Below are 23,085 nucleotides of genomic sequence, written 5' to 3'. Positions count from 1 at the left end.
CTACACGTTAGGAAATGGAGAGAGCTATGCTCGGTATTTCCCTGCTTGATCGAATCAGAAATGAGGAGATCCGCAGGAGAATTAAAGTCACCGACATAGCTCGGAGAATTGCAAAGCTGAAGTGGAAGTGGGCAGGACACATAGCGAGGAGAACCGATGGCCGCTGGGGCGGAAGGGTTCTGGAATGGCGACCAACGTGTCGGACGACGCTTAGTGGGTAGGCCCGCTACAAGGTGGACCGACGATCTGGTGAAGGTCGCGGGAAGCCGCTGGATGCGGGCAGCGCAGGACCGATCGTCGTGGAGATCCTTGGGGGAGGCCTATGCCCAGCAGTGGGCGTCGTACGGCTGATGATGAATGAATAACTATGAGCGGTCTTGCAACTGGGTAACTATGGCTTTATATACACAAGTCATAAGTACAGTCATAAATACAACACATGTACTTACTAAAGTCAAATTCCACAGTTACACTATCCCTTACTCGCCAACTAATAAAGCCAGCAGCAAATAACCCATATTTGCTCCGAAAGACAAACCAAGTGGTACGAAGTAGAACGGACTTGTCCGGACCGGAATTATTTGCATTTCCCAAATTCCCTCTGGGATTTCAAATCTAAGCTTTGTTCTCTCTCTTTGATGATTTTTAGGGGATAGCGAGGGATAAATGGGGTGTGTTCGTTCGATATGAAAATTTTACCTGCGTAACTGGAATACGTGCAGTGGACGGATTTTCTGAGTTGAAAATTTTGACACGGATGGATGTACCTCTGACTACCCCAATTGGGATAAAGTCGTTAGTTTATGAGCTGCCCGGCGGCAAGACTGGCAGCATCGTGTCTATAAGTCTAAACGATTTCGAGTTCCGTCTACCCCAATAGTACCAAGGGTGTGGTTTGTGTCTATTTTAAAACAAAAAAGCAAATCTCGTAGTGAATATGCCTATACTGAAAATGATCTATAACATAACAACACTAATTCCAAACATAAAAACGTAAGCTCATCAATTCAGAGGTACATCTATCGCAAGATGAACTAAGTACCCAAATCTCACCTAGCTTTCTATTAAACCGACGCGATAGGTGGTGAGCCGTATCGCCGTCTATAATGGTCGAGCCAACTGTAAAAAAAAATATCATCAGATTATTCAAATTAATGAAACAAAAATCGATCTTCTGTGATAGAGATTATAATTCCATATAAAACTGAAACTTCTGACAACGCGTCTGGTAGTGTGACAGGATCGAAGCAAATGGAATTCCATAGTCTCTGCTTACCCCAGTGGGAAATAGGTGTGAGTTTATGTATGTATGTATGTATATTCTGAAAGCGCGTACGATGCGAAAGACTTTCTATTTGTTAGACCTGGCACCTTTAAAATTACGATTCTATTTCAGTTGCGATGCTCCAACCCATCACTTACAACCCAGAATTTTATTGTCCCATTCAACTCTCTAGATGAAACATTTTCTCATCCATTTCCTTAAACCATACAAAGCCGTTGCAAAGATCCCTTCCCAATAAGTCTTGTGTACATATTTGTGCAAGTTGCAGTGAATAAGTTAAGTGACTTAGCAGTTAAGCCACTAATCCTTCAGTCAACAGTATTACCCAACTCGGAGCGACTGCCATCAAATTGTTTGAAAGAACTTAATAGTAACATGTGCACAGTTAGGGATAACTTTACCTAATAGGCGAACTGGTGCTAATTCCTGCAGACGCCATCTAATTTTATTTTAAGTTATACCTGTCATTTTCTCATCCGTTGAAAAAGAAAGGGACGGGTAATCGACAGGCATAAAATTTATGGAATACACGTCAATTTTAAGCAGAAATCTAAAACAACCGTCTAAAAATTTTACATCGGCCAATAATCCGACAGAATTAAGTAGACAGCACGTCAAACGGATTGCATTCCAGGGAGATGCCTATTTTATTCGCACGGGTTATCTATTCCATTTAAAATTAATTTGTTGACAGTCATCCGTCCCTTTCCTTTTCGGCGGATAAGAAAATGACGGGTATAACTTAAAATAGAATTAGGAGGTGTCTGCAGGAATCGGGGCCATTTTGATTATTATTGCTCAATTTAGTGAAGACAGATATTGAGAATTGGTAGATTTTGGTTTAGTAATATTAATCGCGTGCGCAAAGTAAAAGGCCGTGATTTATCGTCACTCCATCTTGGTAATCTTTTTCATTAGCGTCAGTTTTTAGCCACATCTGTTAGATATTTTGGTTACTGCGTTACATTTTCAAATATCTTTAAACATCGCAATCGTGGAGCAGCGTGGTGAAGTATGCTCCATACCCCCTCCGGTTGATTGAGGGGAGGCGTGTGCCCAGCAGTGGGACGTAATAAGCTGTTTATTGTATGTTATGTTAAGCAACCAAGCCCAATTTTTCGGGATGGCTTAACCAATATTAATGTTGGGCTTTTCGTCTCAACCGTTTTGCAACGGTCTTAGGTCGGTCGTGACTCAAATACCGACCCTGGCATTTAATTCCATCCTATAGGACTAACAGTAGCTTAGCATCAAGCAATTTGCTGCAATATCAATGAATACTCAATACTCAATTATTTATTGCATTTCATGTAGTACAATGGGGTGTTACATAGGTATTATTTGCAAAAAATAGCGATCGGCACATTGTTAATACCAGGAATAAAAATAAACTTGCTTTACAAGTCAGTCGATTACATAAGATTACTAAATCTTTTAAGGGGCAATGTATACGTTTTTACAATAAGATTCCCATTGACATTCAGAATTTGCCTTTCAACTGTTTTAAGACAGTACTTAAACAAAAACTTTACAAAAAAGGTTATTATAAAGTTAGTGATTATTTAGAAGATATGAATGCATGGGATTAACTGTCTGAGAACTGATATTAGGCAGCTAAATTACTCAATTGTATACCAATATTTTATGTTTTATGTTTATTTTTTTAAAGAACGTCTAGGGCCCTGTGCCGAGGTTTTTCTTGCAGCTTCTTTTCCCCGGCTATACAGGTTGTGAGAAGCTGCAGTAGTTTTAGGCGGATGAGACGTTCGTTATGTAAAATTGACGATTCAAAGTGTAACTATGTTACCTACTGAATAAAGATATTTTTGAATTTGAATTTGTATAGGAACTAAATCATGGACCCTGTAGGGCACAGCAACATTGAAGAGAGAGGAAGTGTGTATTAAAATTAAAACTTATCATTTAAAAATCGTCTACAGTATAATAGCTCTTTATAATTAGCATTGTTTTTAGATTTCTTATAAATAAATTAGTTTTAATTTCATCTTATAAGTACTTTGGGAGCTTATTATATATTAAAAGTAATTAAAAGTTGATGGTAGGGCTGGCAGAGGAAGACCGAGAAGGACTTACGATGATCAAATTGGAGATGTCCTTAGAAAAGGTTTAATGGGTCGTTCTTCTTTTTTATCGACAATAAAAAGACATTTTCTCGATTTATCGGATTTAACATCTTTAAAATTATAACGGCAATAAATATTTTAAAACATCATATAAAGATGTGTCTGTAGAGGACTATTTAGTGGTTCTCTTTATCTTGGTAACATACTTTTCTTTGCAGGCGCATTCCAAAAAATATTGTGACAGAGTGGCCCTTTTCATCGGAGACAGCATTTCAATTTACCACTCTGTCACATAATTTTGTGAAAAACGATCAAGCTACGTTAATAACTAATTGAGGAACCGATTAGTATTTTGCTTGTATTTTGAGTATAATAAGATAACTATATTTTTGGACAATCAAAACATGAAATAAAATTCTAAAACATAACTTATCAGAAGCAGAAGGAAGGACAGATCATTGTCGATAAAAAAGAAGAACAACCCTAATACGATCTACTCTGAACCGGCGTGCGTGTATGAAGCGATTGATGAATGTGGAGGAAGCTAGAGAAGTGTGGCAGGATCGAAGCAAATGGAATTCCATAGTCTCTGCTTACCCCGGTGGGCATGAGTTTATGTATATATGTCAACTACCCTATTACAACATTCGAATCATAAATGCGTTTCGTTAGTCGTTTAATAACCTCTGAAGACACCATCTTCATAAAATCAGGATCGTTTTCTCAGCAGCCCGGGGCAAGTCTTTGATATTCTTTGCTATACAGATGAAGGAAAACGCCGCGTTTATTTCTAGATAGTCTTGTAATAGTATTCGTGTCGAATTAGCAAAAGTCAAGACTGTATGAATTGGCAACTTTATATTAGATTGGTTCTTTTTGCGTTGGTTTAACAGGAAGCTCAGTGAAACATGGGTACTTAATTTATCTTGCGATGGATGTACCCCTGTCTACCCCAATTGGGATATAGTCGTGAGCCTATGTTTATATGTAGTTATTTTAGATTGTTAGTTTATACCCCAAGCTTGATCGCGAATGGTCTTACCAAAATGGAAAACTAATATTCTTCATGCCAAGCCCCCAGGAAGACTGTCCGTGTCTGTGATTTATTATTTATTTAAATCATTGTCTCTTAATAATAATGTGTGTGTGTAGTGTAGTATTGTTATTTTTTGTTTTTTCTATAAGTTTTCAATAAGTTTAGTGCTTATGCTTGTTACCTTACTTGTATTTAGTATAGTATTGTATAATTAATGCTATCAGACCTATTTATACTATGTCTATTTGTGGAAACCTTTAATTGGCCCCTGTATCGTATATATTTTTATATTGTTTAAAGTAGCTGTTGGTTTTCCGAAAATAAATAAATAAATAATAATAATAGTAACAGAAAGATCGTGATCAAGCGCGATCCTATTTTTTTAAAATAAACTTTTTCCTCTGACTATAAGTCGCAAATGAAATTGTTAAGCTTTATTTCATATTATTTTATACCAAGTTATACATACAAGTTTTCACTAACACTGTTGATTCGGCCATTATAGACGGCGATACGGCTCACCACCTATCACAGAAAGCTCGGTGAGGTGTGAGTACTTAGTTCATCTTGCGACGGATGTAGCTCTGACTACTTCAATTGGGATATAGCCGTGAACATAATGTATGTTATATACCGACGGCACAAACTATGACACGCTTGTTCCACACTTTCTATTTCACAAAAGCAGTTCTATCAGCTGTCGCGGCGTTTTCTAATTTAAGTCCTGAAGGGCTCCACCATAATGGAGCGGCTCGTTTCTATCTCGTATTATTACGGGTTTATTTCAAATTGACGAACACAGGACTTATTTAGACGTTATCTACGTTCGCTCACGTTTGATGCCTTGTGCAGGCTGATTGCGTTTTCCTCGTTTTATTTTTTATTATTTCGGCGCTTTTCCGGTCATGGAATTCTTTTGAAGATATTTTTTAGTTATGTATATATGAATGTTGTGTATTCCATTTCAGATTTTTTTATTGTCCTCCTCTATATACCAATCTAGTCCAGTGTAGTCTTCTCCAGGGTTGATGAGGTTGGTAATTCACCTCACAACCCACACGATAGAAGAAAGTTGTGTTTATATACTTAAGATTCAAACATAACCATGGCACGTAGGTACACACCTAGTATGTACTCAATATTATTTTTAGCTGTATATTTTTTAATAAAGAGCAGTTTCTAATTTCATTCTCTAAGAACCCGTTATTATGTGTTTTAATTATGATAATAACCGCGTAAACTTAAAACAATTCATTCTCTATATTTATTTAAGAGCTGCGCTCATGTCGGTGAAGTAATCGCTATTCCTCAATTCTTCCTGCCAAATCCTTCACCTTCTGATACGCCACAACCTGCACCTTTTTGTTTAAAGAAAAAAAGAGATTATAAGTCTAAAATCGTTACCAAAGTCTAAACAACCACAGACCGGACTCCGTACAAGAATCTCGTTTTTACCGTGTGCCGCTTTACCCAATACGTGCGAGCGAGACAATACACGCGCGCTCCCTCACTCCCTAACGGCTTAAATAAACTAAAGGGGGATTGGGGGAGTAAGGTAAATTAAATTCAAACGAAGCGGAGTGTCCGTTCTATGCTTAATATTTATTCTTTGACGCAATCCCAAATCACGGATTAGGTACTACTTACTACCCAAATACTTATCGCAGTAACAAGTCAAAATTCAATTCATCGTCTAATATTTCAAGTTACGTTTTACTTGATCGACTCAAAAAACAGCTGACTTATTACCGCCTTTTTTGTTTATAAAAAAACTTAAAAAAAAGAAATCATGATTCGAATATAAATCAATGGCTCGTGGGGTTGCCATAAATCTAATACTTTTTACCACCGAATTCGAGTTAAAACATTAATGGTACATTAACTATGATACATCCCTTATTCATACAAAGCGGTCCTAATAAAAGTCCTACGTGTCTTGCTTCGAAAGTACCTCCATTGTAGAAGTAATTTCACCCAGACAACTTTTAGTCTGACTTACCTTTCTACGACGTTCATTTCGTGGTCGGAAGGAAATTGAGTCGGTGAACTTTATGCTCAAGTAATTATTTTTTTTAAGTCCTAACCTAACCTACCAGTACTACTAGTACTCACCTACTGCTTTCTTTTTTATAAAACCGGGTGTCCGGCCAAGTAGTGAATGCCATAAGCGGCAAACCTACTATTGTAGAAACGTCAAAAAAAACAAAAAGCTTTATCCGAACTTTTATTTATTATTTTATTGTTGGTATTTTTTTATTTATTAGTGAAAAGAAAACGTAAAGTCAATATTCTTAATTCAAAACTCGTTTATCGATGAGTACTTTTAAAACTTTCAGCTGCTAAAAATTGTTGGTTATTAATGTTATTTTAAGTTTTTTTTTCTTTTGGCTCTGATCTTTGCGGTTAGCTAACTAAATGTATAAAATTTTGGTGTTTGTGGTATTATTTTTACGATACTTTTATTTTGTGAAACAGGTGGTTCTTTTAAATCGTTGGGTTGTTAAAAACTTTTTTCTTACTTGAAAAACTTTTTGACTTTTTTCGTGACGAGTCTTTTTAGGTATGAAAACTTTTTTAATTTTATATTTTTTATCGTGTCGTTGTTTTATGCCCGGACGTACGTGCGATCTTAGCTGAGATTTACATTTTATTGCCAACTTTAAAAGCTTGAAGTCTTGGAAACAGAAGCTTTTATCTTTTATGACGTGCTTAGTAATAACTATGTTGAGAATTTTAAGCGAAAGTTGTTTTGATAGACACCACTCACGCCAATCCTATTCGGGGTGGATAGAATCACAAGTCATTAAAAGGAATCTCGCTGCCTATAAGTATTTCTTCTTTCCTTTGGGTTATGAGACCAATGACCGACCTCATCAACCCTGATGCAGGCATGGTATAAGAAGACCAAGTATGCTTAAAGGTGACAGCTAACATTTCAAGGTTATTCACCTGGGCTACCAGGTGACGTCATCTCACGCTGTGTTGCTATTACGTAAAAAAAAAACCAAACTAGGGACCACAAAGTAATTTTTGTGATATGTCCCCACCGGGATTTGAACCCGGGGCTCCAGATCGTGAGTCCAACGCTCAACCACTGGACCACAGAGGACCGATCGTACTGAATTGTTTCCTTTTTCTATTGGTGCAATAAATTATATGTGAATTTGAATATTTCAGCCTGTCAAACTTCAAAAACATTTCACTGTTTTCAAATTCTTGAAGACCTAGGTATTCCTGGATTCCAGACGTATTTCCACAAAGACTAGACATTGAAAATATCTCCGTCTGCTCCAGCAATGCCATTCTGACATCCTTGCGGCCAGTCTTCAGTCTTGAGCACTCGGGTATAAATATTTAATGAACTAGATGCGCCTAGGAGCGCGCTCATAACCTGTACTAACCTATGTTACTTTACCATAGATACACCCGAACAGTCCATACAAAAATCATGTTCAAATCATTATCGTGTACCATCTGACACGTAAGTGCGAGCGGGACAGATAACCCCTTAAACTAGCTGCACACTACAATGGCCATTTGACGTTAGTCTCACTCATCAAGTTTCGTTTTAATTTATATTGTAGATTTGCCGCAGATGGCATTAACTACTTCACCGGACAAATGGGGAATGCTGAAGACTCTTACCCGGTACAACGTTTAAGACAACAGCGACGTTTAAGGCAACGCGAACTTCAGCTCAGGGCGTCATCTGAGAGGAAAAATATTTGAAAGAATTAATCGACCCTAGTGGGTCGATAGCGATAAGCGCTGAATGAGGGAAATCGTCGACCACGCCGGCGGGGTTGGTATCGGGGTTCTGAAGTGTTTGGTGTCGCGAGCTGACTGGCTGCCTCTATGGCTAGAGTAATCGGGTTAATTTATAACTAAAATAATACAAGAAAGCAGCAAACAGTTTGTTATACGCCCCGCTGCTGGGTATAGATCTCCCCTTAATCACCAGAAGGGGTAATAGATGTGTTTCTACGGCCAATAGCCGGGACCAACGGCTTAACGTGCCCTCGTAAGCACGGAATCATCTTACTTTTTCGGACAATCAGGTGATTCAAATCTGCAAAGTCCTTACCAAACAACAAGGACAGTGTCGCAACGTGATTTCGACAATATCCCCACCGGGAATTTGTTCCCGGACCTCCAGGTAGTAAGCCTAACGATCTAACCACTAAATTCTATATTGAAGTTCTATATTGTGTTCATCAAGTTTCGTATTAATTTATAACTATGTTGACGGAGCGAAATGCTGGACTTGAATATGTCAAAATGGCCATCATGTGACGAAAGCTTAAACTAAATTGAGATTGACACACAGCGGGGGTGTGAGATATAACCTAGCTCGGCACCGATACGAATTGGTGCGGGGCGGAGAATGTCCGTTCTACAATACAATACAATACAAATACACTTTATTGCACCAAAAAAAATATACAAATAGTCTCTTAACAAAGTACACGTGAGTTCTTTACGTGAGTTTGTTCTTGAATCCGTGAGCGAAGGACTATGCCTTCAGACAACGCCACCGAATTCAACTATATGAGTTTGAATTCATGTTGAATTGTAGTTAACAGATATTATGTTCGATCGTAGATAATTAATATCACGTGGATTCGTGCCCTGTTAATGGCAATGGACTTAAACACAGCTGGCGAGGAGTGAATGTACAGTCATGAGCAATATAATATACCCACTTTAGGACTCTGTCGCACTAACATATTTGACATATAGTGCGACTTAGAGTTCAAATTGTCAAAAAAGTTAATGTGACATGGTACCAAAGTGTATACATATTAATGTTCGTGACCGTACTATACACCTCTGTCTACTCCTTAGGGGATGCATGCGTGATGCTATGCTCTTTATTTTGAGTGCCTCTTCCAATAACTTTACCTCTACTAGACAAGCATCCAGGATGTGCGTCTGGCGGAATATCAAGCATCATTGCTGCAGTGGTGCTGCCAAATTAAATTCCTCTGTGGCTTTAGCTCTGCTTTACGTCTTCAGATTGTCTGATAACTTTGACTTTAATTAAGATCTACGACTGTTTGAATGTCTTTTGTAATCTTTCATGCGATGAAGGATTGGTAAAGACGTTTAAAGTTTGTAAAGGACATTTTCTAAACATTACGGAAACTCACGCGAATTAGGTGGATTTTGTTATTCTTTTTCTATCGTATGGGTTGTGAGGTGGATTACCAACCCCATCAATCCTGGTGTCAGGGTTATTATTGAGCAGCCAAAGGCCCCTAACAGGAGTGATGTAACGACTATGTACTTTGTTGTTTGTTTATTTATTTATTGTCTAAAAGTTATATTTATAACCCGCCGGAAGCCGTGATAGCCATGTTGGTAGAACGCTTGCCTCTCACTTTGAGGTCGCAATGATTGTCGAATTGTTTTTTTTTTAAATTCATTTTGGATCATATATTATCGTGCTCAGCGGTGAAGGAAAACATGTTTTTTTGTGACGGACCTTCTGCTTCCCATAGTAACTCTTTTCATTATACTACATCTCCCTAGAAAACTAGCCCAATACAGTGTAGGTCACATACCTCCAAAACGCATTCCTCGGGAATGTAGGCTTCCTCTCGATGTTTTCCTTCACCGCTACGTACGTGATAATCAATTATGATCCAAACATGAATTCGAAAACAAATTCGAAAATTGTTGGTTTAAACCCTTGCGGGGATTTGAACCTGCAACCTCACGGCGACAGTCAAGCGTGCTTCCCCCTGAGCACCAAGGCTTTTTCGTTCATTATACTACGAGTAACACAAATCTAAATTATATTAAACTCCACTTCAGACTGTATCAATTAGTTAACAAATAGTTTAAACGAACGAATATATCGACTAATGACCTTACGTATTAATTAATGTTAACAGTTTAATCTCTCATGTTTAGTTAACGCCGCAGTTTGTGTTAGAATACAGTGACTTGTGATTCTGGAAAGGCAATTCTTCCATCGTGTGGATTGTGAGGTGGATTACCAATCCCATCAACCCTGGTGTCAGGGATATAGGTAACTGAGCCGCCAAAGGCCCCTGGCATGACTCATGTAACGACTACGTACTTACATCAGTAAGTAATAACCGGGACCAACGGCTTAACGTGCCTTCCGAAGCACGGATCATCTTCCTTTTTGGACAATCAGGTGATCAGCCTGTAATGTCCTAACCAAACTAGGGATCACAAAGTGATTAACATAGATACATACATAAACTCAAATAAGCAGAGACTATGGAATTCCATTTACTTCGATCCTGACACACTTCTTTTGCTTCCTCTACAATCACCAAAAAGTCAATTGAATAAAATATGACGACTACATTACTAGCTTATTATGCCCTCCGAAGTACGGATCTTATTTTCGGACAATCGGATGACGCCTGCAGTCATCATCATCAATTTAAGAGCCACGCTCTTGTCGGTGCAGCAATTTCCATACTACTTTTGAAGCCAGCAAACTAGAAATCACAGAGTTTTTTGTGATTATGTCCCCCACCACCGGAATTCGAATCCAGGACTTCCGGAGCCCAAGGTCAGACACGGAACCGTGGAGGCCGTGATGATAAGCAGCTTTGTTTTTTCTTTAGTTCCAGTCTAGCTGAGATGCGTGATACCATAAAGTAAATATTCATTTAACACGCTGAGACCACCCGTATGTGATTAGTTGATTTAGTGACGCTGATTACCGATGACGACTGTAGAATGTATGATGGATGACCACCGCTCATGAGGGCATTTCGTGAAATACGAAAAATATACAATGTTCTGTTCACATTAAAAATAATAATTGCGTAGTCTGCGGGTTATATTTGACAAATTGAGTGATGGGTGGATTTGAACTTGCGACGTTAGACTTCATTATAGGCTAGTTTCCAACTAATCAAATCAGTCTTTTCACTAAATTCGAGAATCATTGGTGTAGGCCTGTGCTGGATTCGACCCTGCGACCTCAAAGTGAGAGGCAAGCGTTATACCAACTAGGCTACCACGGCTCTTATTACGGGCTTGAGTCTACGTGTGCGTCAAGCTAGCGGCCTCAAAAAAAAATGGGCACGAAAAAGTAATTTGACCATACCAAAAATTAGTACTCTTATTGAAAAAAATAGTACCTGTTGTAAAAAAAATAGTACCATCACGGTTCTGGATTTATAGCCATGTTTTATTGCACTTGCTAGCTTGACGGTGAGCGAAATTTGGCGAGAATTAACGATAAGGTCTTTCGCTTTAATTTAAACGCCAAAAATTAGTACCGAAATAGTACTCACCCCCTGCAAAATACCGAAATTAGTACTTCAACGGTTCCAAACTTATAAAGGCAGTTCTTTGATCCCGCTGGCTTGACGTTTTGAAAATACCTATTATCTGGGGAACGCTTGCATACTTCAGTTTGTAACTAATGTCAATAAACTCGTATGAAATAGTACTCCCTACCAATTTTGATCCGATTTTCTTTGTAGAAATATGTCAAAAAGTACACAACAGGTACTATTTTTTTCAATAAGAGTACTAATTTTTGGTATGGTCAAATTATTTTTTCGTGCCCATTTTTTTTTTGAGGCCGCTAGCTTGACGCACACGAGTCTACGTGTAGTTGTATATAATATCTATTCGGTCCTATTAGCCATTTACCTTCACATCAACACAAGAGCTCTCATGAAACGTGGGTGCTCAGTTCATCTAACTAGCCTAATTGGAAATATAGTCGTTAACTGATGTTACTTTTATAGATCAATTTGCTTGGAACTCTTCATCATCTAACAAATTTATTTTCTTCCTCAGACGTTTCGGCATAGTAGACAAGCGATTCTGCGTGGAGGGGGGGTCGCGGTGCGGGCGGGGGGAAGGGCTGTTCGTGTTCGCGGCGGAGGGGGGACGTGACCTTACTGAGCTGCTCAACCTGCATAGCCACGAGGCGCAGTCACGGCTCAGCATCGCTTCCAGGAGTGGATCAGGTTTGTGGCTTTAGTTTTTGTCTTCTGCGAATTTGTTTTTTTTAACGTGATTTTTTGTAGATTCTCCTCAGATGGCCTGAATGCCCCAGTGTAGTGTATTTTTAGGTGTAGGTACATACCTATACAATAATGTATGGGCCTCAGTTGTTTGTATAGAGCAACACGGACCTTGGTTGTTTGAGTGAAATTAATAATAATGAAAGAAAAAGCCCCTTTACCAATTTCTGCGCTAATGACAACTGCTTAATGCTCCTTTGCGGCCGCGGGATGGTGCCACCGTCGAACGATTTGTTTTTTTTTTTAAATATGATCAGATTTACGCAATCGCTAACAATAATATCGAACTCTTTCATGAGAGTGAAAATAGCGAAAATGTTGTGTCAGGATCGTAGTAAGTGGAATTCTGTGGTGTCTGCCTACCCCAACGGAAAATAGGCGTGATCTTAAGTAATTACATATGTATGTTATAATATTGTTAATACTGAGGTCGTCAAAGGACGTTTAAATGTACAGAACATTCAACATTTTGAGTTCTCAATTAAGATAAATGTACATAAATTGAAGTCGATCCGTAACGAAATTGAATTTGAAAGTAACGACCTTTAGACGTTAAAATAACAGTTCGTCGAACCATTGAAAACAAAGGAATATTTCCACTTGAACTTATCTAAAACGTCTCAGAGTTTCAAGATTCTGTGATCCAATAAGATATGAGATCTTATCTTACTGAAGACCGAGTCAGGCCAAACTGATTACTTGGCAATATTTATTGAGTACTAAAATCTATCTAAGTTGTATAGTTCTACTTTCGAATGTACACAGATTTACGTAGACAGAAAGAACATAATCGATCGGTATAATCAGGACTGATACATCACTATCCTAAGAAACGTCACAAGTTCACAACACTGGCGTCTGTACTTTGACAGATCTAACTCGTACTGCGCATTGAAGCTATTGTAAAACTTTGTCTATATTGAAATATGATCACTAATTGTTCTAAACTAGACGTAACCAAAGGTGCGTTGCAGTTCATACATAATAATGATTAAGGTTCTCATTATTATAAAACCACATAAAACTCAGAAAAGCCATAGTTAACATTTACATTTTTTCTACAGACTATAATACTATGGCGTTTTGTCTGTGCTTATCCGTCTAAATCAAACCTAAAATACTAAGTGACTTCAAAAAAAAATCATGCTCTGATGGTAAGCATGAAGAAAAATATTTAAACTTAAAAATACGTAAATACTTACTATTGCATTGTCCCACTGCTGGGCAAAGGCCTCTCTTCTAAGCTTCCACTTCTCCCTATCCTGAGCGATCTCTCCAATCCGTCTCATTACGCGTCTCGTTTGAAAAATACGTTACGATTTAAAAATACAATCCTTCCGTTACCACGTTACCAATTTCACCTCCTTCTTCAACAGTTATGGACAAGCGTTTCTCCGACACGAGCTCGTGTATGGATGACTTCCACCCATCATTGCGATCAGTCTCCCCATCCTGGGCTGGCGGCTGTCCACCGAGTCATACCATGCACTGCCTGTCAGACCTGGACACTAGCCTCGAGAGCAATGGAGAAGAGAAGTTCAGAAGACCCACCTCACTGCCACGATGCTCCAGCTGTATTGGGAAGATCAGCCATTTGACCAGGTAAGGACTTGGGGCTTTAGTTGCTAAATACTGGATCTACTCGATAATTCGGTTATAAGAAACCCAGATATTGTATTGTAACAAGTTATATGAAAACTATGAAATCAGTGCCGGTGTGAAGTTCAGGATATCGTTCTGTTAAAACTCCTAGGAATTGAAAATAGATCTAGTAACGTAAAATTGACTGTTGAGCAACTTCGATATTTCTCTCTGCGTCATTCACCTATCAACTTTGATTGACCTTGACTCATCTTCATTCCAGGTCTTCGACCATGAACACACCAGGCTCCATGATGTCACCTGTATGGACTATGGACAACATCATAGAAAAGCGTTCAGACTCCGACAGAGCTTCAATATACTCCCGATCAAGTGGAAGCGCCTCTGAGTACAGTGTGCCACGCAGTGCGTGCCTTTTAGACAAGAGTTTTGAGTCCAAACGGGGTAGCCCTGTGGCGTGCTGTACGCCCACGGTGCCTGCCAAGACTGGGTGCTCTTGTCAGTGTTGGCAGCAGCCCAAACCGTGCACTTGTAGAAAGAAGTCCTACAGTGGACCTTACGAGAATTACGACGTGCCAAAGACGCCTATGCCTTTAATTCAGGTAATATTATTTCCTGTATTCATTAGAAATAGTATTCGAATATTTTTTTATATTTTGTTCAAACATACAAAAGAACAATTAATTAAAAGTCAGGATATTTACAAAGCTTTTACCATTTTTCAGGAACACCCAGTTGACACCAGCACAGACGCAGCAAGCCTGTACGATACACCAAAGAAACTGAAATGCCTCATGAACGGTCAGGCTTGCAATTGTTCCCAGAACGACACCACACCGGAAGATAACCTCCAAATCAACGAGAACAACAACACATGTGATACTAGCGTTAACAACAATGAAGACACTACCCTAGAATCACACTCGAACTACGTCAATGTTACCCCAGTTACCAAAAAGCCAATGCCACAATTAGACTATGGAAATTACGCAAATTTAGACCTATCTGCTACTTTAGAGAAGTTTGAGAGTTCTCTGCAGATTTTAAGAAGCGCAGGGTTCAGCCAAGAGGAACTTGATGCGTTAGACGCGATCCCTGAAAACGACGACGACGTTTCGTCAGCGACAACGAACACTGTTCATCCTACTGACTGCTGCAATGAGCATTTAAACTACATGCACATGGAGCCTTTAGAAGTTAGCAGTTCGAGTAACAGCAACAGAAATTGCTCGGACAACATTAGCAGAATTAGTCACGTTTCAGACCCAACACAACATTCTGAAAGTGACAACACAATAAGTACCAGACGATCAAGTTCCGCTGACTTTACTAAAAGACACGACGATGATTTCAGCATTAACAGTCATTGCTTCACACCAACTGTACTCAGGAAGGCCAGCAAGAACGCATGTATAAGTGAAGGTGTACCATTCAGAATCAACACACCAGAAATAATCGTACCGAAAGACAAAACCTTTAAACTGCCCGAATCTAAAACGGAAAATATGTTAGTTGCTAGAATAAGAGATGCCGTAAAAATCAGAAGGTCATCAAGTGTTCCAAGTAAATCTGACAAAAATAGAGATTCATCCAGTTCCAACGATTCTGGAGTGTCAACTGGTTCGTTGAAACATCATAGAGGGGACCTTAACGATTTCGAAATGCCGATAACAAATTCGAAGTCTTGCAAGAAGCATTTAAAAGCTAGTAAACAGATTCGACAGAGTTTGACTCCAGTCCATACGCCCTTTGTAAAGTCGAGTTCATCGGATCCCCTGAAGAACTTGACATTTCATTTCGAGGAGCTCACGAAGTCCAATTCATGTGACGTCGACACTTTGACGAGAAGAAAGAAGAGAAATGGTGAGTAACAACAGCTACTTGTGATGCTAACTTAATATTACTATTTCAAAAAATTTGATTAAATTAAAACTCGTTTTTACAATAAGACCCCTTCAGCCATTTTCTTTACCAAAGTTTCATAACTTTTTTTTACATTTTCGTTTTATTTTTTAATGGATATTTTTTTAAGTTCTAAATTATTAATAGCTCCATAACGCCTCTACCGATGTCCCTCTATGACGATTGCATTTTTGTTTACAATACATTTCATTGTTTCTATCCTCTTGAGTCGTCTCTTTGGAGTAGTAAAGCGCTGACTTTCGTCTTCATGTACCCACAGGGCCTCCATTTTCTTTATGTCCTTTGCCATAAATCGCATTTCCGAATACAAAACCATGTTCATTCAGAATTCAGAACTAATTTTATTGTTTCTCCTTCTTCTATCATGTGGGTTGTGAGGTGGATTATCAATCCCATCAACCCTGCGCCCTGGTGTCACGAACCGCCAAAGGCCCTAACTAACTTTATTGTTGTTTTGACTATAGTTCACGGGAGTATATTCCCGCGTGAACAAAACGTCTTTCATTCATTACTGTTTTTCTTTCGCATAGGAGACGCAGACATCACAGCACGCCACAGCCACGTGACCAACAAGAGCACGTCAAGCGGGGCATCCGACACGTCAGACTACATGGAGTCTCTGTCAGTGTCCTCTTTCAGCTCCTGTGACGTGTCAGCTGACAGGCACGCGGCAAGACCCAGGTCCGGGAAGGAATACGCCAGCATCGACCGGGCTGCCTTAGCCAGCGTTTGTGATGTTGGTCCAACTGCTTAAGTGATCGTTGGTATTACTGTTAAGTCGTTCTGGCATTGAAGCCTTAGCCAAGTTGCAAACGATTATGACAGTGATAAAAATATATGGGATTGACATGTCAACTTATGTCATAATCATTAACAACTTGGCTAATCCGTCGGGTATCAAAACAGGAAAAACGTTACCTTACCTGGTGTTAGCTGTTTTCATTTTGAACATTTTGCTAGTGGCGCGACTGTATGTCCTAGTGAGATATGGCCCTACTTCTTGAGACACGGTATGTCTTGTGATATCGTGTTGTTTTTTGTGTGCTGGATCACACATAGTTACACAAAAGTTACAAAAACGTTGTAACTTTTAACATCCATAACCTGGAATAGACTTGGTCTTTGTTGGCAGCCATCTTGAAGTTAATTTGATACGTGAATTTGCCTTAGCAGATAATTCGCCAAGTTATAATGAACAGTTTAGCAAGGAGTAGAAACTCATTTTACGAACAACATTTATTACCTAATTATGGCAACACTACCCTGTAAAACGTAACATGATTAGAATGACAGCAGGACAGAGATATAGTACATCGTCTAGTGCGAAAGAGAGGAGAGATGTGTGTGCAGCTTATGAAAGAGAGGAAAGATATTCTAATCATGTTATAAAGAGTATACAGCCAGGACACAAATCAATGGTCAATATTCATTGACGGAATGAGGATAAAAACTAGAAGCTCAAATGTAGGCGGCAGCACTGTTGAGTGCTTTTTAAATTGTGATAGTTCTCCATACTGTCCAGCTAAAATTCGGGATAAACTGCTATAAACTGTGGAGCAACGTGGTGTATCCCGTATGAAGGAAGAGTTACGAAAAAAAAAGTAAGTTTTCTTCTTTATGGGAATAAATATAACACTATGATTTAGCAATTAAATGCTGCGCAAAGGCTTATAGTGTAAAAATATAACCAAAGTAATACGTTTGTTTACTCAAACAGTACGGGGAACTGTCAAAATTTAAGAACACTAGCGACACCTGATGGGAGAAATAGGCAGTTTTTACCATTGGGTCAATAGCCATCAGAGTTGCCAATAAACATAATACATCCACAATTTGTCCAATTGTTGTTGGTGTACTAAGTTTTAAGATTTTATCGTCACAACAATATTTCTACTTATAAGACAATTGAATAATATAATTTTATACAGCCAAATTAAAGTGATCGAAACTTAAAGCTATTATTTTTGTGTAATATCACCATGTATATACTGTTGGGTATATCGATACATGAAAACATTATACACAGTTGTTCCTATGTACATAGTTTTTAGTGTTATACCGTTTATCACGAATTTAGTTATGTAGTAGCGTGCCAAAAATATTGTAATGGCTATTATAGTATGGGTTTTGGGTATTTAGTATGTAGAAATGTAAAATATTTTCAATTTAGTAAGTATATCTTTTATCCTAAGGAACTTATTTCATTTAGAATTATGAACAAATTGTCCTCAATTTGTTAGCTAACTTTAATGTCAAAGACATGATAACTTGTGCGTTGTTTAAAGACACATTTCGTTCGAAAATGGTACTAGATATTCAAATAAAGTTTTTTTTTAAGATTTATTAAGATTTTTACCATGATAACACCTGGTATTTTAAACAAAGAATCTTAAGTGTAACTTCGAATTAAGATTTCATTAGTTACTTACTTAAATTATTTGTGCCTTTATGTATAATATTTTTTAGTGTTTATTTTTTTGTGTGTTACCTTATTATTATTCTATATGATTTAATTTTAAGGTTATATTGTAAAATAGTACGAAAACATCATATTTTACTGCGTAAGCGCATTAAATATAGTTTAGTATACCGGTTTGTCAATGTACTTATAATGGATAATAACGCCTATTCGAAACTCATAAGCAATAGTTACTTCCATCTAAAATATTTAAAATAAAAAATGTATAAGTAATAAACTTTAATACATAAACATTTTATACTGAAAATTGCTTGATATCCTGCCAAATTAAGGATGTTTCTTCGTAACAGCGGGGCGAGTAGTAAGGCTTTTTATAATGCGTGCTCTCTTGTTTATTTCTAACCAAACAAAGGGGGAAAATCAGATTATTCACTTTTAAAGATTCATACATAAACATGAATAGCCTATATACGTCCCACTGCTGGGCACAGGGTGCACCTCGATCAATCGGAGGGGGTATGGAGCATACTCCACCACGCTGCTCCACGATTCAAGGATACATAGGTTCAGTATGATCTACTGTGAACCTGTGTGCGTGTATTAAACGATTGATTAATGTGGAGGAAGCAAGAGAAGTGTGTCAGGATCGAAGCAAAAGAATTCCCATAGTCTCTGTTTACCCCGGTGGGAAATAGACGTGAGTTTATGTATGTGTGTATTTGTACATGTGATTAAATGTTAAATAAGGTAAGGTAAAACTATTGACTTATTAATTTTATATTTTGTATTTTATTAAGCTAATTGTTTTTACCTTAACATACATAACATAAACAGCCTATATACGTCCCACTGCTGGGCACAGGCCAGCAGGTGTTTTTACCTTATATTTAATGAAGTATCTACCCGATATAAATATTATAGCTACAAATAATGAAATTGGCGTTTTTTTAAAAGTGGCTAAGTTTATAATAATCTGTTAATAAACCAATGTATCCAATCTGACCAATTTGTTGCCAATTTACTTTTCCACAATTTTTACTTCAGTATTTTTTTAAAAAATTTTACCGCTGTATTTAAATCGCCACACGCCCCACTGTCACAAAAACACAACCTTACTTTTATAAGAAAATTATACCTACTATAATCATACTTAATATATTATTATTAGCTATATTTTTTGTTCTTACAATTTAATATTGACCTAAAGTTTTAGACGATATTTGAATATGAGTGGTGCAATTTTATCATTTGTGTCTAATATTTATATGGTCGATATTTATGTTTTGAAGACAAAATTGGAAAGGTATACAGGGTGTTAGTATTCGATTCCGTATTCGACTGAGGGGGATGATTCGGCTCATATTTCTGAATTAATATAACCTCTCAAGACCGATTTCCAGACACAATAGTTAAACAATGGGGTTTGGATTTATAAAGAACATTCGGTCTTAGGAGGATAAAGTAGAACTTTCCGCCGGCGAATCATGGTCTGAATCCCTCAAAGTTTTCGTTACGGTGTCACTAACTCCCTGTATATGTGACCTTGTGTGAGCAAACAATATCCACCTTACAAATAAAAAATAAAACAGCCAAGCAAAATTGAATCCAATCATCATACAATTCGCTTACTTTGCTTGACTGTCAAATACTTAAACCCACGTTTATCCCTGGTTTATTTTTTATTTGTAAGGTGGTACATAAGTACCTAGGTAGACAAATACTCGTACCCTATTTGTCTGGCTAAGTATAATTGCCATTTGCTTAAATTCATAGCGCGATACGCCGTTCAACTTGGTACTTACTTTATCTTCCATTTTTGTCTTTAAAACGCAACTGAATCGAGTGCTGGGTGGTTGTATGTTTCGTCTAGTCAGACGCGTGACGATCACATTTCTCCGAACAATACAATACAAGAACCATAATCTTTATTGTATGCAATAAAACATATGTCGTACATTTCAATATATGGTCTATGGTGATGAAAATCGGAAGATTGCGCTTTGTTTTATTATATTTCACATGTAGCTTCTCGTCAGAATTTATCCTTTTTTGGTGAGCTGCGGCACCCATATAACTTTATGTTTTCCAACTAAATATTAATGTGTGTATATTTAAATGTTGAAAATGTATATGTGTGTCGTAGGTTTTACCCAAATAAGCTTTTTTAATATTATTTTTTTATGGGGAAGGCAGAGAAAATGTCTTGCATCTTCATTAGAAAAAGAATATTAATTTTGACTTAGAGGGGCCATAGCTTGGTGAAATTTTCCTGTTTATACACAAGCTTCAAAAGAAGGTATTCGTCGAATTCGAAAGAGTCTTGTGTCAGCTTTTGTAGATAGAAACATTTGCCTAGGTAGGCCCTATGAACAGGCAAAGGCTTCATATCCATAACACTATACAGCCTATAAAATACGAAATGTGGTCATTACGCCTCATAAGGTTTCGGTTTTTTTGCACGGAAAGGGTTAACAGCACGATTGTGGAATGTAAAAGAGAACTCTATGTAATATTATATTTTGTCTGTAAACATTTAGTTGCGATAGTAATTTACACTAATTGTTTTTTGTAATACTTAAATGCAACTGAAACGATAAAAATATAGTGCATTTTTTGAATAAAACTGGTTTTTTTTTATACATAAACGTCACAATCTTATTTTACTTATTTTAAATTTCGTGTTTTGACGTTTAGAAAAAAATAACTGATTTGACTAGTTGGAAACTAGCCTATTAAAAAAAATACTTAATTTTTACCTGGATTGAAACTAATTGAAAGAAATCGAGGTTGTATTGAAGAAGATCACATCAGAATGAGATTTTTTAAAAAAGCGCTTACGTGTTTATCACTACAAGATTGTGTGGAGCATACTCCATCACAATGCTCCAACACGATTATCTTCTTCTATCGTGTGGGTTGTGAGGTGGATTACCAACCTCATCAACCCTGGTGTTTGGGTTACTATTAAGCCGCCAAAGGCCCTTGACATGGCTCGTGTAACGACTACTAACTTACATCAGTAAGCAATAACCGGGACCAAAACGGCTTGACGTGCCTTCCGAAGCACGGATCATCTTTCTTCGAACAATCAGGTGATCAGCCTGTAATGTCCTATAATCAAAATTCCTAGGAAAATCACAAAGTGATTTTCGTGATGTGTCCCCACCAGGATTTGAACCGCTTCTGTAATAAACCGGACCTCAAATCTTTAGGTTAGGTAAGCAGGATAATGCTAGGGGGACGATGAGAGGTAGGTACATGATAAATTTATGATTTTAGGACACTACAGAACCAAAAAAAATGAAGACAATAACATGGATAATTTAATTATTCCTAAATCCTTTCAGGCTTCAAAGCTAAAACATTAATTCACTCAAAAATCTGGTTAAAAAATACCATTCCGTCCCAAAAGGATTTCGGACGATTACAGCGAGCAATTCGGGTGTTAAATACAAGGGTCCTAGTCGGCGATTTAATCCGAACCGGACCCATGTGTCCGGGAACCTCCGGGTTTAGACCCTAATCCGGACATAAAGACGGTAAGGAATAGAAACCATTTGTGGCCAACAGATTGCTTAAAAGTAACAAAACAGTTTTTTTTTCCTGTTCGGAAAACGCGTGACTTACATCGCAGTAACACGGGTTCGAATCCCGACTTGGGCTATATGAGTTTGAATTTATATTTGGATCATAGATTTTTTTATGTAATTGGTATCACGCGGTTTCCAGGGTTTGTGCCCGGGTAATGGCACTCGGCTCACCCCCTATTACTCATACATAAACATAACTAGCGAGGCGTGAGTGTCTATACCATTCACCTCTGCCTACCCCTTCGGGATACAGGCGTGATGCTATATTATATTACACACAAGTATAACAGATGTAGTTAGAAACTACACCCATAGTGATGGGTAACTGTTCCGAAAATTAACAATTGAATTGAAAGAAGTCTACATACCTATAATTACGACTTGATAATTAGTTCGCGTAGGTAGTCTACGTAATAGGTATTCGAATGAAAATTAATCAGTCGAATTAATAATTGGATTAATAATTTCGAATGGATTTTAAATATAGAATTAATCAAATATATGCTGCTTTATTTAGTAACAGCCTCCGTGGTCTAGTGGTTAGAGCGTTAGGCTCACGATCTGGAGGTCCGGGTTCGATTCCCGATGGAGACATTGTCGAAATCACTATGTGAGACTGTCCTTTGTTTGGTAAGAACTTTTCAGGCTTGAATCACCTGATTGTCCGAAAAAGTAAGATGATTCCGTGCTTCGGAGGGCACGTTAAGCCGTTGGTCCCGGCTATTAGCCGTAAAAACACCACCAACCCGCATTGGAGCAGCGTGGTGGAGTATGCTCCATACCCCCTCCGATTGATTGAGGAGAGGCCTGTGCCCTGTGACGTATATTAGGCTGTTTATGTATGTATGTATGATGCTGCTTTATTGCACAGAACTTAATTTTAAGAGGCAAAAATAACACATGGATACAGAACGACGAATCATTAGAACATTTTGTTGTGCTTTTAGCTTTAGCTTTAGACTGATAAACAAAACGAATTATTTCTTACATACTTACCAAATTACTCATATACCTAATTACCTACACACATAAACGAACGCCTATTTCCCACCGGGGTAAACATTTCAAAATACACGCCAAACCAAATTGAAAATGTGACAGCTCTAAACAACCTGG

The 23,085-nt window shown here is 37.9% G+C and overlaps 1 protein-coding gene and 1 long non-coding RNA gene across 4 annotated transcripts in view; both read left to right on the top strand.

Moving 5' to 3' along the window:
* LOC126373959 (uncharacterized) overlaps nt 1-21,002 on the top strand; it is a 650,308-nt gene extending 629,306 nt beyond the window's left edge. For all 3 annotated transcript variants that reach the window (XM_050020362.1, XM_050020363.1, XM_050020361.1), the window contains 5 exons: nt 12,206-12,378; nt 13,812-14,037; nt 14,300-14,639; nt 14,763-15,900; nt 16,491-21,002. In XM_050020362.1, the coding sequence (XP_049876319.1) occupies nt 12,206-12,378; nt 13,812-14,037; nt 14,300-14,639; nt 14,763-15,900; nt 16,491-16,714 (2,101 nt within the window). In that variant the 3' untranslated portion in view covers nt 16,715-21,002. The remainder of the gene's footprint in view (nt 1-12,205; nt 12,379-13,811; nt 14,038-14,299; nt 14,640-14,762; nt 15,901-16,490) is intronic.
* The window catches only part of LOC126374058 (uncharacterized), a 310,332-nt gene extending 289,330 nt beyond the window's left edge, over nt 1-21,002 (top strand). The window contains exon 2 of the long non-coding RNA XR_007567396.1: nt 20,070-21,002. This is a non-coding gene — a long non-coding RNA (uncharacterized LOC126374058). The remainder of the gene's footprint in view (nt 1-20,069) is intronic.
* Nucleotides 21,003-23,085: the final 2,083 nt, after the last annotated feature.

This window comes from Pectinophora gossypiella, chromosome 16, assembly GCF_024362695.1.
Source record: "Pectinophora gossypiella chromosome 16, ilPecGoss1.1, whole genome shotgun sequence".
NCBI lineage: Eukaryota > Metazoa > Arthropoda > Insecta > Lepidoptera > Gelechiidae > Pectinophora > Pectinophora gossypiella.
Note: the sequence above shows the minus strand (reverse complement) of the source record. Positions and strands in the feature narration are given on the sequence as shown.